The 17,087-nt window shown below is 40.5% G+C and overlaps 1 protein-coding gene across 2 annotated transcripts in view; it reads right to left on the bottom strand.

Annotated features, from left to right (window-relative positions):
• ARSB (arylsulfatase B) overlaps positions 1-17,087 on the bottom strand; it is a 193,133-nt gene that overhangs the window by 168,322 nt on the left and 7,724 nt on the right. For both annotated transcript variants that reach the window (XM_055297911.2, XM_055297912.2), the window contains exons 2-3: positions 8,698-8,884; positions 4,142-4,332 (exon numbers count right to left, since the gene is read on the bottom strand). In XM_055297911.2, the coding sequence (XP_055153886.1) occupies positions 4,142-4,332; positions 8,698-8,884 (378 nt within the window). The remainder of the gene's footprint in view (positions 1-4,141; positions 4,333-8,697; positions 8,885-17,087) is intronic.

Below are 17,087 nucleotides of genomic sequence, written 5' to 3' on the forward strand. Positions count from 1 at the left end.
AATATCCTCACCATGCTAAGAAAACTTATTTCAGTGAGGAAGAAAGTCTTTTCATTTCTTTAGCGTATTTTCCTAATTTAAAGTATAAATGAAAAAAAAGCATATGATAGGTTTTGAAATTGTTTTCCTTTGACTTCTAAATCAAGACATTTCTTTTCCAAATTGCGTCATGGAAAAGTAAGAGTCTTCCACCAGAAATTAACATTTTCTTTAAGAAGCTTCTAGTAGATCAGGTGTATAAGATAACATTTGCTTCCATTCTGCAAAGTGCTGAGGTGGGGGTGTTTTTTGTTTGTTTGTTTGTTTTTCTGTAGACGGAGTCTCGCTCTGTCACCCAGGCTGGAGTTCAGTGGCACGAGCTTGGCTCACTGCAACTCTGCCTCCCGGGTTCAAGCGATTCTCCTGCCTCAGCCTCCTGAGTAGCTGGGATTACAGGTGCGTGCCACCAGGCCTGGCTAATTTTTGTATTTTTAGTAGAGATGGGGTTTAACCATGTTGGTCAGGCTGGTCTCGAACTCCTGACCTCATGATCCACCTACCTTGGCCTCCCAAAGTGCTGGGATTACAGGTGTGAGCCAGTGTGCCTGGCTGAGGGGGGGCTGTTTTTAAAAGAAAGATATTTTATGAATATGTTACTTTCAGTCTGTAGTGTCACTAGTATGGGGAATTATCCTGCTGAAAAAGAGAAAGGATGTTCCTTCTTAACACATGTGAAATGGTAATTAGTAGTACCTTCCTGAGTCCAGCATCAGCAACTGTGTTTCAGTTATGAACTGCCTCCAAATGCTTTTTTCCTCTTAAGTGCTTTTTAAAACAGGCACAATTTTAAGCTAGCCCATGGATTCTTCATGTGCCTTTCTTTAATTATTTTTATCTTAGAACAAGTTCCTTATGCTACAGTCTATATATAGTACCTGAGAAATTAGCCCAGAATTAGATTCAACATCAGGATAAAATCGTGCAAAGTGTGGATCCTCAAACTGGTGAGTTGCATCATTTTATACAGAATTGAAAATGTAAACATGTATTAGCTGTCTTAAACATTCTTGGGTTACAGCTTGACTATTGATTATTTCATTCACTTATGTCTATGACTGAAACTTTCCTTTGAGGATACTGGGGATGCTGGGTATTGCTATAGCATGTTTCAGACACGATAGGAAAATGACCATCCTCTCATCTGGCAATTTCCAAACAGTTACCTATGAACAGCGGCTATGCTAATAACACTCCTTCCACGGCTAGCAAGCTCTTAGGGCTTCCTATTGTCCTCAGTTCCGTGCTTTCCCCACCACCCTAGTTAAGAGAGCCCACCCACAAAGATCTATTATTTCACTCCAGTTGCTTCCTCTTATCTGCTTAATGTTATGGAACCCTGTGAGAGAATATTCTATTGTTCTTTACTAGGAATGAATTTGTATTGTGGGCAGATTACAGTTGTTGCACGGATTAAGGTATGGCAGATTGTGAACCTGTAATAGGTAGTTGGCTTCTGCTTGCCTCTGCGTATTTGAGAGGAATGCCCTGAATGACCCATTCGAGAATGGCTCTCACTGCCCCAGGTGTCAGTGATGACTGCACATTAGAATCACTGGTAGGAGCCCGGGAGGAGGAATAATGAAACACCAGTGATTGGGTCCCACCTCAGACCAATGAATCACAATATTTGGCATCAGTATTTCTTATAAGTTTCCCAGATGATTCTAATATATGGTCAGGACTGAAATCATTAAGGTGAATCATGAGCTGGGACTCAGAATCTCTGGTCTTGGATATTATCTGTGAACTAGGGCGGCTGATTAAGTACATGAGGTCTGGAGTCAGAGAGCATGAGTTTAAATTCTGATTCTGACTCTCAATAGCTCTGTGACCTTGAACAAGTTGCTTAACTTCTCTAAGCCACTTTGCTTATGTGTAAAATGGTGGCTCCCTCAAAGAATAATACACAGTTCTCTTAAGACTTTACCTTGTTAAGGTGCATCCATAAAATGTCAAATATATAGAAGAAAACTAAGGATTTAAGCCAATTACCTAGCAACTATTTTTCCAATTATCTGAATATTTGTGTAGATTTAGATTTAAAATCTGTGTATTTCCACATATTTGAGAGAATGTTCCCATTTCTTCGTGTTCCACAGAAAGCATGTTGCTTCAAGATATCAGCATAGGAGAGTGATAGCCAAAAGTGGGACACAGCTGAAGACAGACACTTCTATCTGTGTTTTCACTTCTACATGTGCTCGATTTTTTTTTTTTTTTTTTTTTTTTTTTTGGAGACAGAGTCTTGCTCTGTCGCCCAGGCTGGAGTGCAGTGGTGCGATCTCGGCTCACTGCAAGCTCCGCCTCCCGGGTTCACGCCATTCTCCTGCCTCCGCCTCCTGAGTAGCTGGGACTACAGGCGCCCGCCACTGCACCCGGCTAATTTTTTTTGTATTTTTAGTAGAGACAGGGTTTCAATTATTTTTTAATGAATGTCAGGAGCTGTATAACATTTGATAGTGTAAATATAATTTGAAGTTCGAGATAAAGTTGTCTTCTGAAAGATTTTACCTTAGCTTGCGGAAGTCAAATAAGGATGCCAGCAATCTGGCATTTAAATCATTCTGGGAAGATTTCCAATACTGAGTTCAAATAGACAGAAACTGGAAAGGGAATCAGCAGCCACATACCAAGTCCAAACAGGTATGTAAACCAGAATCCACACGGTGATCTTCTTATAGTTTAGATATTTGACCCTCCTCCAAACTTCATGTTTAAATTTGATCCCCAGTGGGAGCCTAATGGCAGGTGTCTGGGTCATGGAGGTGGATCCCTCACGAATGGCTTCATGCCATCTTTGCAGTTATGACTAAGTTCTCACTGTATTAGTTCCTGAGAGGGCTGGTTGCTAGAAAGAGCCTGGCATCTCTCTCTCTCTCCTCTCCTGCCATGTGATCTGCACACGCCAGCTCAACTTCACCTTCCATTATGAGTGGAAGCTTCCTGAAGCCCTCACCCAGAAGCAAATGCTGGTGCCATGCTTCTTGTAGAGTCTGCAGCACCACGAGCCAAATAAACCTCTTTTCTTTATAAATTACCCAGCCTCAGCTATTCCTTTATAGCAACACAAACAGACTAAGACAGACCTGCACCAAGGACCTTCAGGCATTGTCAAAGTGGCAAAGTGCAGGGAATTGGAAGAACCAGGGAGCACTGCATATTCTATAATTTGTTGTGTCAGGGTCCCACTGAAGTATTATTTTTATGGGTGTTCTTAATGAAGCCATATTTTGAGCCCAGTGTCTGACAATACAAATATTTGTTCCCATTTCAAAAGCATTTATAAACTAAATCCAGAGAACTTAGCTTAAACTTTACCTCATGAAGTTAACTCAACAAAATAATCATAATAATAAGATTATTCATGTTTTACACAAAAGCATCAGTATAGTAAATGTGAAAAATAAGCTCATTGGTATACCAGGTATATGGATTAGGAGACCCAATATTGTTAAGACATCCATTCTCCCCAAGTTGTTCTATAGATTCAAATATAAATCCAAGCAGACACTTTGGGGAGGGGGGAGCTGGCATATAGAAATTGACTAGATGATTCTAAAATTACCATGGAAATGCAAAAGATCTAGAATAGCAAAATATGCTTGTAGGGAGGAAGTACAAGGTTAGAGGACCTGCCCTAATCCCAAAATTTATGGATCCCTTAACCAAAAGTTTGTCTTCATAAAGCCTCACCTATACCTAAGCCAATCATTTTTTAAGTCATTTTATTAATTACTCACAGCACATGCACATAATATACCAAAATTTTTAAACTATATTTCTATTGAAATACTACCAACATAGTATTCCTCAAAGTGTGATCTGGGGACCACTCTTAAGAATCACCTTTTAAGAGTTTCTCTAAAATGCTGATGTACGGATTTCTCCCACGCCTAATAAATCACACCCTAGAGGTGGGCTCCAGGAATTTTCATTTTTAACAAGCTTCCCAGGCTGATTCTGGGATACTGTATAATTTGAAAAGGACTTCCCTAGAATTTATTAGATTTTTCCCTAAACAACAATGGCCTTTTCCTACATTTGTCCGAAAAGACATTAGTGTAACAAGATTTTGCTATCAGTAAATAGAAGCAAAACTTACCTTCTCTGGTGGATGGTTAGTTATGAGGGCTATAGCCCTTTTGGTGAATATGTTTGTTGAATACATATTTTTATATCCTGTTGCAACTTCTTCGCCATCTCGAAAATCAAGAGCACATCGTGTGACATTCAGAGCGTCAATTAATGTACAGCGCTCATGGGAATAATAATCTTCACTACCCAGGAGATATCCTGCAAGAATGGAAGACGAAAATAGTCAGCATAGCATAAAACTTGTTAAACAAACTAATGTTTCAGCATTTAATTGCCTAATGCAATTGATTACCCGTGACGAGGCTAATCAAATGACAAGGCTAATCAGCACCATTTCTCAACATGTCTATATCTGGTGGCAGAAGGCATTAAAACATTACTGCATAAAAACTCAAATCTATTCCTCATTCGCCTGTAGAATATAGGTGCTATCATGTAACACTAACAGTTTTTTTTTTAATCAGAGTTGAAATTCAGTAAGGGTGATAAAATCTTAATCCTTCAAAGCTATATAATGGTAAAAATAATGTACAGTTAATGTGACTTGTTACAGGTTTTTATTCTAAGGTGATCACATAAATGAGTGCAAGATTCAAATAATGTTTGTTGTTACTGATGTTGCAAGACTGGCTTCAAGGTTATTTACAGAAGAGGTTCTGGGAAGAGTCATCTTTAGTCAGATGCTGACACCCACTGGTGAAAGATACAAACCTTTCCTAATAGAGGATCTCTAGACGTAACAGAGCCAACAGATCAAACTAAAGTGAGCACTGAAATAAGACTTTTCTACCTAAAATGATCTCAATTGCAACCCAGATTTAAATGACATCAACGGCCTATCCCATAATTTAGACTTCACATGGAAGAAAATGGGTTTTCTCAAATAATAGTTGTTTCTGCAAATGTTCCATCTTTTCTATATTTTAAAATATTATATTTCTATATTTTAAAGTATTAAAATAAGCTGTGCTACATATGATTCCACTTGTATTAAATGCCCATAACATGTAAATCTCTAGAGACAGAAAGTAGATTAGTGGCTGCCTACGGCTGGAGAGACTAGGGGAAATGGGGAGTGACTGCTGAGGTGGATGGGCTTCTTTTTTGGGGCTGATAAAAATGTTCTACAATTGGATTGCCATGATAGTGGCACAACCTTCTGAATTTATTAAAAATCATTGAATTGTACATTTTAATTGGGTGAATTGTATGATATGTGAATTATACTTTGATAAAGTTATTAAAAAGAAATATGATTTGCTAGACTCTTAGCTATCTCCTGACATATACTGCTTATTAACCTTAAAATGAGGATGATAAAGTTGACCTAGTTCTTTCTTCAGTCCTGAACTTTCCCTATAATGAAAATTAAGAGCTTTACATAGTTTATATAATAAATCAATTCATTTTAAATTAAATTCTCCTTTTCTATGACCCAATAAATTCAAGATCTTGAATACAATTAATACTTTGGTATTAAAATAACTTTTATATGGCAATCTTTTCTCCTATGTATAAAATGGAAAACGAAATACAAAGTACTTGTTAATTAATGTGTAACAGAGAAAGAAATGTATCCATAAAAATAATTTCAGCCCTTACATGGGTGATTAGAATGTCAGAACACTGGACGTCTATTTAAGGTTTTTAATAACTACTGGGCATTAAAGCTTGAGGAAATCACTTCAGGTTCTTTAACTGTAAGTGTGAGCTGCTTTCTATCAGTTGGCAGAATATAGGACAGATACGCTTGATTAGCAAAGGCATGAACTACAAATATTTAAAAGATAATAGAGATAGGAGAATTCCAGAAATAAAACTATTCACATACTTGGCAAAACTAATACCAAGGAACCATGTGACAATCACATGAAGCTTTTCATCATAACAGTAATTCACAAATTTGAACTTCAATACTGAGCCTAAAGATGATGGCAGCCTATGCTTTTGGAGGAAAAAAATAGAAAATGCTTCTTGAACAACCAAATCTTCTCTGATGCTTTATGTACCAGCTGCATTGAGATATAATTCACATACCACACAAGTCACTCATTTAAAGTGTAAAAGACATTGGTTTCTAGTGTATTCACAGGGTTGTGCAACTATCCCACCATCACCTGATTTTTAGCAAAACAGCTGAGATATAACAGTGAGAAGAGCTGTGTGGTTATCATAACCTTCTTGGCTGCAAGTCTCCCTTCAAATGAATTTGGGGTGTGTGTTCATCTAAATCCAGGTTAGGCTTCTTAATTGTCATAAAAGGACACCATTTCTACCTTCTGTCCAACTGAATTTTTAAGTACCTAACTTGGTTTTAACAAAAAATTCAAAATCTCTACAGTCCATCCTCTTCCCAGAGCATAGATATTGACCCATCTTTTAGCAAAGGCCTGATTGAAAAATTTCTAAGGATGTACAGGCTGTTTGTTCCTCCAGAATTTCCAAGATGACAAAGTGATCTTACATCAAGTCTAATTTTTAACAGCTATTTGAGGTACTGAGAATACATCCAGATCCATTTAAAAAAAAAAAAAAAAAAAAAGCTAAGATTGAGTAGTGAGGTCTGCTGGTGGACCTGGATGAGAGTGGGGCACACACACCCTCCCGTCTGACATCCTTGCATCTTGATTTTAACCCTGAATCCAATGAAGCATTACAGAGCCATGTGCTTCAGCTGCATTGTTTTGGCCCCCATATAATTACTTTTACTGAATTGCACTTTGGTGCTCTGGCCCTAGCTTAAACAGAAGAAAATACCTCGAAACATCTACAAGAAAACCACCTAACTTATTATTAAAATGACATTTTTAAGGATGTTGTCCACACCTTCTCCTTCTCCCAAAGGAGAAATTTCTGTCAGGCCTAAGAGCCAGAAAATGCTTTTGCTTTCCCTGAACATCTGGTTTCCATTTATCTTGTAAATAATGTAACTCTTATAGTCTTTTCCTTTCTTTCTCCCTCTTCGGACAAATAAATTTCAAATCTCGGGCCGGGCGCGGTGGCTCACACCTGTAATCCCAGCACTTTGGGAGGCCAAGACGGGTGGGTCACGAGGTCAGGAGTTCGAGACCAGCCTGACCAACATGGTGAAACCCTATCTCTACTAAAAATATAAAAATTAGCTGGGCGTGGTGGCACGCACCTGTAATCCCAGCTACTCAGGAGGCTGAGGCAGGAGAACTGCTTGAACCCGGGAGGCAGAGGTTGCAGTGAGCCAAGATCATGCCACCACACTCCAGCCTGGGCGACAGAGCGAGACTCCGTACAAAAAAAAAAAAAAAAGAAATTTCAAATATCGGAGTTGAATATGAAGCCAGCCTAGAGCCATGCAACTTTTCTGTAATTTGATGCCATTAACCTATTCCATCTTTTTCTACTCATCCTGATTATTTAATCCTGTTTAAACTTTCTATGTTCAATATGTGTTCCTTTTTGGCTATGGAGGGTTGTAAATAAATAAACAGATGGGAGGTAGGTAGGTAGCTAAATAGCTAAACAGATAGCTCACTATAAAAAGAACTTGAAAGAAAGATATATAGCTGCTGGCAAGATACACAGGTTATTAATTAAGGCACAGGTTATTACAGGTTTAAAGAGGGCATATCTCAAAACAAACTCTAGGTTTCACATTTAGTTTCATAGGGCTATCAAGTTTATAAAATACTTATATATTATTTCTTATTATCCTTCTTATTACCATTTGTTATTTGGCCTCCTCATTTTCCTTTACTTTTTAAAACCTATCTTCCCCAATTTTGTGATTGCAAAAACAGATTTCACAGATGGGAGGATGCCAATGGAAGAGTCTTCCCCCACCCCCTTCAAAAAAAAAGAAAAAATTGTGAATACATTCCACAAGGAGAAAAAAACACACCAAACTTTTGTGAAGGAAATATTCGTTTTTTATTTTATTATTATTACTATTATTAAGACAGAGTCTTGTTCTCTTGCCCAGGCTAGAGTGCAGTGGCGTGATCTCGGCTCACTGCAAGCTCCGCCTCCTGGGTTCATGCCCATTCTCCTGCCTCAGCCTCCTGAGTAGCTGGGACTATGCGCAAGTGCCACCATGCCCGGTTAATTTTTTTGTATTTTTAGTAGACACAGGGTTTCACCGTGTTAGCCAGGATGGTCTCAATCTCCTGATCTCATGATCCGCCTGCCTCAGCCTCCCAAAGTGCTGGGATTACAGGCATGAGTCACCGCGCCCGGCCTGGAAATATTCTTACATTAGGTTTTGCCTGAAACCAAAAATAAAAATCAATCCATATCCCTTTTTGGTAATAAGGCTGTCTGAAAGTACAGCGGTCTCCAACGTGGACAGTAAACACTTGCAAGGCCCTAAGGTGGCATTTAGAACTCCGACAAAGGTAATGGGCTTGCCCACCATAAGGTCAGCACAGAGCCCTGTTTACAGAGGTAACATTAGAAAGCAGCCCTATTGCAGTGCCGACTGATTCACTCTGTGTTCAGATTTCCAGTTATTTCATTTGATTGCACTTGGGTGTGTTTTATGAGATGGCTGCAGTTAGTCTGAGTTGTTAAAGAAACGTGCATTTCCATTACCAAAGTAGGTATCAAACCCTCGGCGGGTTGGAAGGCATTCTTTCCGGTACATTCCTAGGTGCCATTTTCCGACCATATGGGTAGTATAACCTGCTTCTTTTAGGAGCTGGGGCAGAAGTTTTTCATCCAGAGGAACACAGCTGGGCTGACAGGGCCAGATTATTTGGTGTTGTAAACCTGTATGGATCTTACAGAGATAAACATAAAATTATAGATTAATGACATTGAAATATTGTGAACAAGCAGATAAAATGGCCTTCTACCTTACTGATCATATCTGTTGACTTGGATGTTTAACTCTATTCCTGTACTGGCTTGAGGATATTTCTGAAATGCAGAATTCTCTTATTCAAATGAAGTAGTGGACATAAACAGGATTTGAAAGACAAATGAAACCATTCCAACAAACAGATATTTTCAACATTTATCAAGGCACTATGTTAGAAACCATTAACTTGTTACTTCTTGCCTCAAAAAAAGTAGCAATAATATGTGGTGTGACTCTATCAAGAAAAAAGTGTTCCAATTTTGGGCACACAAGAAGTTGGTGTTTGATTAGAAGACACTTCTGTAGTCTTCGAAAACTTGGTGATTTTTTTACAAGTGGTTTTGTTTTTGTTTTTGTTTTGAGATGGAGTTTCTCTCTTGTTGCCCAGGCTGGAGTGCAATGGCGCGATCTCGGCTCACTGCAACCTCCGCCTCCTAGGTTCAAGCGATTCTCCTGCCTCAGCCTCCCAAGTAGCTGGGATTACAGGCACCCACCACCACCCCCAACTAATTTATTTGTATTTTTAGTAGAGATGGGGTTTCGCCATGTTGGCCAGGCTGGTCTCGAACCCCTGACGTCAGGTGATCTGCCTGCCTTGGCCTCCCAATGTGTTGCGATTACAGGCATGAGCCACCATGCCTGGCTGCGTTATTTAACAGTATAATAAAATGATTATTTGCATTTTTTATTCTACTTTATGTAAATCATAATCTCAAAAGACAGTGTTCAACTTTTTCTTATAAAAAGCGGCCATCTGACTGCTGCTTGGGAGTGGCTCACACGAGTATGCCAGGGCATAAGGTCCATACAGCAACTAAACTTTAAGCAATAATCACTTGTTAACTTTTGGTGTAATATTGAATTGAATACCCACGATTATATGAAAAGCATGTTAAAATAGCCCTCTCTTTTCCAACTACACGTGGGGCCAGATTTTTCTTCTACAACTTTTACCAAAAATAATATATCATAACAGGTTAACTGCAGGAGCAGATACAACAACCTACCAAACTTCTATTAGTAGAAAAGATGTACAAAAAATATAAAACAATGCCATTCTTCTCACTTAACTATTTGGTTTTGAAAAATAGAGCTTTTTCGTAAGTTATTTATGTTAATATAGTGGGTTTATTACTATTTTTCATTGAATAAAAATAATTTATAATTTGTTTTAACTTATGGCAAATTTTGAATGGTAACAACCCACTTAAATCTATGCTCCCTGGGGTCCTCAATAATTTTTAAGCAAGTACAAAGATCCTAAGACCAAAAAGTTTGAGAACTGATACTCTAATGTCCAATAGTGATCATTGCCATGAGGAAAAGTAAAGAAAGAGAGGTAGACAGTGACAGAGGTGGCACTTGCGATAGAGTGGCAAAAGAAACTTCTCTGGGCCAGGCGGGGTGGCTTATCCCTGTAATCCCAACACTTTGGAAGGCTAAGGCAGGAGGATAGCTTGACTCCAGGAATTCCAGACCAGCCTGGGCAACATGCCATGATCTCATCTCTATTAAAAATAAAAATAAAAATACTTAGCAGGGCATGGTGGCCTGTGCCTGTAGTCCCAGCTACTGAGGAGACTGAGGTGGGAGGATCACGAGCCTGGGAGGTCGAGGCTGCAGTGAGCTGTGATCATACCACTGCGCTGCACTCCAGCCTGGGCAACAGAGCAAGACCCTGTCTCAAAAAAAGAAAGAAAGAAAGAAACCTTTTTTGAAGAGGAGATATCTGAGCAGTGACCAGAATAAAGTGAGGCAGTGAGACTTGGAGAAATCCGGGGTAGGAGCAATCCAGACCTAACGAATAAAAACTTCAAAGGCCCTGAGACCTGAGCTTACTAGACAAGTTCAAAAGGCCCGCCCAGAACCCAGTGTGGCCCTGTCACAGCTCTTGTGCTGGTGGGTGCCACTGTAGCCCCTGCTGCGGCATGACAGGGTATCCCTCCTCGTCTACCCAGTCCCACCCTTCCCTAAAACTTGACACCTCCTCCCTCCTTGTCCTGGCTTAGCCAGGGAGGTGCTCTTCTTTGTAGGAAGTGGGACTGGGGTCTCAAATTCAACTCTGCACAAGACACCAGCCTTCCCCAGCACTGGGAGCTCTTGATTTATAGAATAAACAGGCTCTGGGGACACGGGAGGTAAGAGTGCCAGTTCTCAACCCAGGCCATGGCTGGTCCCTTCATCAGCTATAAGGTGGAAAACAAGAAATTTGTTGCCAACAAATGATTTTTTATAAGTGTTTGTGAGTATTTTATTTGCCTTACAATTTAAAGCAGAATAGCATAAGGCTCTGAGGATTAAATCCCATCCTAGCTTTATCACTTATGAGCTTTGTAACCCTGGGCAGTAACTTCATTCAGTAACTCACTAACTTCAATAACTTTAGTAAGTTAGGAATTGCACCTGCTATTGCTTTACTGCATGATCTCTTTCCACATCCTCCTAAAAGAACCACATGGAATATCTTGTGTTAATTTAAAGTGGGTTTATCTTGAGGATGATGGTTAAGTTCACTATCTTGATGTGGTGATGGTTTCACAGGTATATACCTATCAAAGCTTATCAAATTGTATACTTGAAGTGTGTACAGTTTATTGTATGTCAATCATACCTCAATAAAACTGTTTAAAAATAAAAGTTTAAGTTTTCTACTGAGATTGTTATGCCTCTCCTAGAAATAATTAGACACCTACCTACATTGGGATATGTGTCAGATACCTCCATTTGCCCTTCACATCCACGCTGCCTTCTCAGTCCTGCTCTCTGCCCTAGGAGGCTGACTTATGAGGATCAAGTCAAAGGACACTTGTCTTCTGACTTCTGATCGGGCTTAGCCAATGGGGAGTCCTGGCAGGAGTGAGAGGGAAAGAGGAGAGTGCATGGCCTCACTTGACGAGCTGCTTAGCCTGGCTACACGAGTCTCTCTACCGAAGGTCACTCTGGAAGCAGACTTCTTTCTCTATCTGCCTCTCTCCTTCTAGGTTCTGGTAACTGGCCCTTCCTTTCTTCTCTTCTGGTCTAGGAGTAGTAACAGCTCTACTGGATTACTACACTATCCCTAGCATTTTGCCCCACACATTCACACCTTTTAAAATAGTCCCTTTGTAAATAAACCCTCCCTAATTTGAATGTGCCACCTCTTTCCAGCTGGGACCCTGATTGATAAGGATGTTGTAATATCCAGGCTGGGAAAAGGAAGCATTCCTCTTAGCACATGTGCACGCGTGAGTACACACACACACACACACACACCCCAAATCAAATAAGTATTCTTTCCATGGTTAACTCTGGAAGCTTACTGAAGAGAAAATTGACCCTATGACTCAAAAACTTCGTAGCATATAGTATGCTAATTGGCAACCAGGCAGGATAAGTAAAGATAATATTTTATGGAATCCAAAAACCCCAGTGGAGATAAATGCTCTGTGAAAATTTCCTTAAATGGAAAGCTCATCCATCACATGCAGAGAATTAACTCTGATTGCTAGAAAGCACTGCCAAGAGATGTTGTGCGATTTGGTTTTCCTAAGCCATGGGCACCAAGCCAGGTGGTCAGCTGAAGCCTGCCTCCATTATTGACAATCATATGGAGCAGGGAATCTGTTCTTTTCAGTTCCTGAGAATTTATTTGACAGAGCATTTTTATGGCATTATTGGGAAGCAGAAACCAAACCCTGGATGACATCCAAAAACATGTTTTCGGTCTGTTCAAACACTATCTGAAGGAAGGAAGCTGTAATGTGTAGAGAAGCAGTAAACAGGCAAATGTCAAACTGGTTCCAACCCAGCACTTTAGCACAGAACTACAGAGCCACGCCATGCTGCATGGGGCAGGAAGGCAACCGGGCACCAGTAGGAATCAAAAGAAAAAAATAAGAGTGCCCTGATAAACACAACAGAATATAAAACAATTTCATTCTAACAACCATCTGTAATGTCCAAAGAAGTGTGTGTGAATGGAGAAGGTTCTACATGTAATACACGAAAGTCCAAGGGGTTACCTCCCCCTACCATGTGTGGCTGTCTCCTCTTCATTAAACCAAATCTTCTCTCAAAAAACGACTTCTAAGATTTTACTTGACCATAAAAAATCCTCTCCACAAAGGCAGAAGGTCTGCAAATCCAGTGGAGGACCTGGCTTGTTCTAAGCTCTTTCTGTGACATAACTGAGAGATCTTTGTTTACATATTGGTTGCACGTAACAATTTATTTGGTCCAGTGTGTTATTCTGTCTTCTGCACACCTAGGAGATCCTTGCAGTATAGTCTCATGAGCTTAAAAGAGAAAAACCAATCTCTTGCTGGGGGAGAGGAAGATGGCAGCTCCCACATCAGAATCTCTTTCAATTCCCCTTTCAGAGGTCCAGACAGTCAATCGATTAGTTATCTATATGGGAGTTCAGAGCACAATATTTCAGCTACACTCAAACTCTCCCAAGAGCGAAGCAAACCACTGCTGCACAGAAGGCGATAGATGCTCTTTCTCTCCTCACCTCAACAGTGTTGAGATAATATCCCGTTGAACAGAAGGGAGGTTCTGTCCAGTCAGTCTGGTCTGAGCAAAATGAACTCATATCCTCATGTGCCCACATATGTGTGCAATACCTCCTGCTGCAGTACTTAAAAATTCAGAAAAATGGGCCACTCTACCCCACCACCTTATACACCAGAGAGCCTACCGGGAAGCTTCATGATCAGAACGCAATCACAGAACATGCTGGTGGCAAAGCAGGAGTTCAGAATTTCTAGCCTGTGCCTCGGAGAGTACACGGCAGGTTTTAACCATGGTCAAGTAACACTTGTGCCACCTTAGGGTTTATTCCTGGAGATGCCCAAAGAACAAACAGATAGTGGAAAATCTGCTCCCTCCCCACAGAAGCCATCTAAAAAGCAGTCAGCTGCCCATGCTGCTGAAGCCAAGAGCTACAGACACGCATTATGTGTGCTAGGGGCCTGGCTTTGCCATCTGGCTTGGCCCTTCAGGACTCAGCTGCAGAACTGGCCCATGTCACTGACAGTTTTAAGAGTCTATTTATTTTGGTGTTGATTAGTAAAGAGTGCAAATCTCTGATTAAACCCACAAAGGGATATTGTTTGTAAAAAAGAATAAACAAGTCAGAAAGGGTTTCAGTGCCTCCCTCTGTTTAAATTATAATTCCAAAGAAAGCCCAAATGGAAAAGGAAGGAAAATATGAAGAAAGCTGAGGGAAAGGAATCTCTCAAAAGGTGGTATGATTAAGGAAACGCAAACAAAAGATAATGACCAGAAAGCAACAGCTTACGCTCAAAGTGATTCCTGAAATGACAAACCTCGTAAATCAAGCAACCAGAAAATCCTCTAACTCAATTGGTCATATTCCACTTAGCTCCAAACTTATTTCCTTATTTCCTCATTTGCAATTTCCTGGCAGGTAAAAGATATAAAATCTGGAATTGTTTCTTTAAAATAGCTGCAATGTTTGCGGAATAAGGCCTCCGCACTCCCCTTCCCTCCTGGGAAAATGACTCTTGGATTTGGCTAGGCTTAGGAAGGACACCGGGCTTTAGCAAACCCATGAAATTCACCCCAGGGCTCTGCTGTGCTTTAGTGAGGCCATCTTGCTTGTCCCTATGGAGCTAATGCATCCTTTGTTTCTCCCCCTAAAGGAGCACAGGAATAAAGACACTGTTTTCTCTTAGGAGGCAACCATGGTCTCAGGGCTACATGGTCCTCTGACAGCTCCCTCCTCCTGTGCCTTTGCCAGGGAATTCTAGGAGCGTCCACCTTGAGACATGCATCTTTCCCCAATCCCTGCACCCTGTACACATTTCTTCCAGTTCTGCACTCTAATGTACCCCACTTCTGAACCTTAAAGTCCAGGGAGAGGTGACCACTGGCTGGAGTCCACTGAGAGGCCAGCAGATGAGGAGCAGGCAGGACAGTGAGGGCGAGGAGGACAAGCAGCAGGAAAGGGAGGGCATGCTCAGGCAGAGCGCCTGCACCACCATGCCCTCTTCTGCCTGCAGCATGCATCTTTCTTGCTCACCTTCTTGAAGCAAACTTGAAGCAAAAGTCAAAAATTACCCACGATGCTCCAGCACAGCCTCCTTCCTATATTTCCTGTCCAAGGTTCCGCCTCAGGGGTGAGTTAAAAGCCGTGAAAATGTCTTGTCCATTTATCAGTGCGATTAAGAAAAATGTGGTTCAGATCCCTTAAGAATGAAACCTTGGAGTCATCTTTCATTGCTTCTATTCTGTGCCAAGGTTTATGGAGTTCTGGTGGAGTGGCCCCCTTGGTACCCAAGGTAAGGACATTCCCAGTTGAGGACCAGAGTTACTTTTCTTAACTTTTTTCCCAGAATAGTGTTTTTCTTTAAGGCCTATCACTTTCTTACTCTTTAATCTTTTCAATTTCTTAAAAAAGAAGTAAAGGGATTAGAAATGACATGGCAATTTGAAGCAGTTTAATTAAGATGGTGAGCTCTTTCAGGAACTGCGTAAAAGTGCTTCTCACATTCGATCATTTAATTGTCCAACACTGAGTGCTTCTTTAGCCCAGAGACAAACAAGGCAATCCAATGGAGAAGTCAGACCTCAGAACCACTTATCACAATTAAAATGTGTACTAGGAATAACAAAGGTATAATGAATATTTTGTATTGAATAAAGTCAATTTGTAAGAATATGGAAAATTAGTAATATTAAGTTTTCTATTTGAACTAAATGCTGTACACAAATTCTATTAGAAAAGCTAGAGAATTTTTAAATTAATATTTTTAATCTTGAGGTTTTAAACAAGGGGAAAATAAATATAAAATCTATTTTCTCATATGCATAACATGCCTTCAAGCGATATCAAGAAACCAATAAACAGGAGCTGCCTATGGGAAGGAAGGTGGGGAGACGGGATGAAAAGATCCTCATCTATATATTTATATTTTTTACATCTTTTATATCTGAAGCTTTTGAATGTATTTCCTGGAGACTATTTTAAAAACAGGTTACTTTTTTTTTTTTTTTTTTGAGACAGAGTCTCACTCTGTCACCTGAACTGGAGTGTAGTGGCACCATCCTGGCTCACTGCAAACTCTGCCTCCCCAGGCTCAAGCAATTTCCTGCCATCTACCTCCTGCTCCCCGGTCTCAACCTCAGCCTCCTGTGTAGCTGGGACTACAGGCACTTGCCACCACACTTGGTTAATTTTTTAACTTTTTATAGAGATGGAGTTTCACCAAGGCTGGTCTCGAACTCCTGGACTCCAGTGATCCACTCACCTCAGCCTCCCAAATTGCTGGGATTACAGGCATGAGCCACAGCGCCCAGCCAAGCTTATTTCTTTTAAAGAAAAAGAGAGAATATGTACAATTAATTCTAATTGGAATTACATGTATCCAAAGAATGCCACATGGCACTTGACTGTATTTCCTTAAAATATATCCATTTAGAACACTGTTAGATTAGAAATGTTTTTTAGTGTATAACAGCCTCAATGTAACCTTACTATAAAAACTGACACAAAAAAAGTTCAAGTTTTAACACTTTTTAATGGGTGGGCAGCATTAAACCCAGGGAGACCCAGCCTGCCTCCTCTAGCTCTTGGCCTGCCTCTGGCACCCTCATTCACTCAGCTACCATCTCATTCTTACAACAAGCTCATTCCAGCCTCAAGGGCTTTGCTTCTGTTGCTCCTTCCTCCACGTTAAACTTTGCTAGGATGTATGCACGGCTGACTCCCTTCATTCAGGCCTCTGCTCATACTACATTCTTGAAGACACCTTCCTGAGTCAAGATCACTTGCCCTACTTTATTTTCTTCTCCACATGTATTATCATGCTATTTAAATTCACCTTACTTAATTATTTGTATTTCTTTCTTTTTTTTTTCCCCCGAGATGGAGTCTTGCTCTGTTGCCCAGGCTGGAGTGCAGTGGTGCAATCTCGGCTCACTACCATCTCCGCCTCCAGGGTTCAAGCAATTCTCCTTCCTCAGCCTCCCGAGTAGCTGGGATTACAGGTGCGCACCACCACACCTGGCTAATCTTTGTATTTTTAGTAAAGACAGGGTTTCACCATGTTGGCCAGGCTGGTCTCAAACTCCTGACCTCAGGTGATCTGCCTGCCTCGGCCTCCCAAAGTGCTGGGAT

This window comes from Symphalangus syndactylus, chromosome 11, assembly GCF_028878055.3.
Source record: "Symphalangus syndactylus isolate Jambi chromosome 11, NHGRI_mSymSyn1-v2.1_pri, whole genome shotgun sequence".
Taxonomy (NCBI): domain Eukaryota; kingdom Metazoa; phylum Chordata; class Mammalia; order Primates; family Hylobatidae; genus Symphalangus; species Symphalangus syndactylus.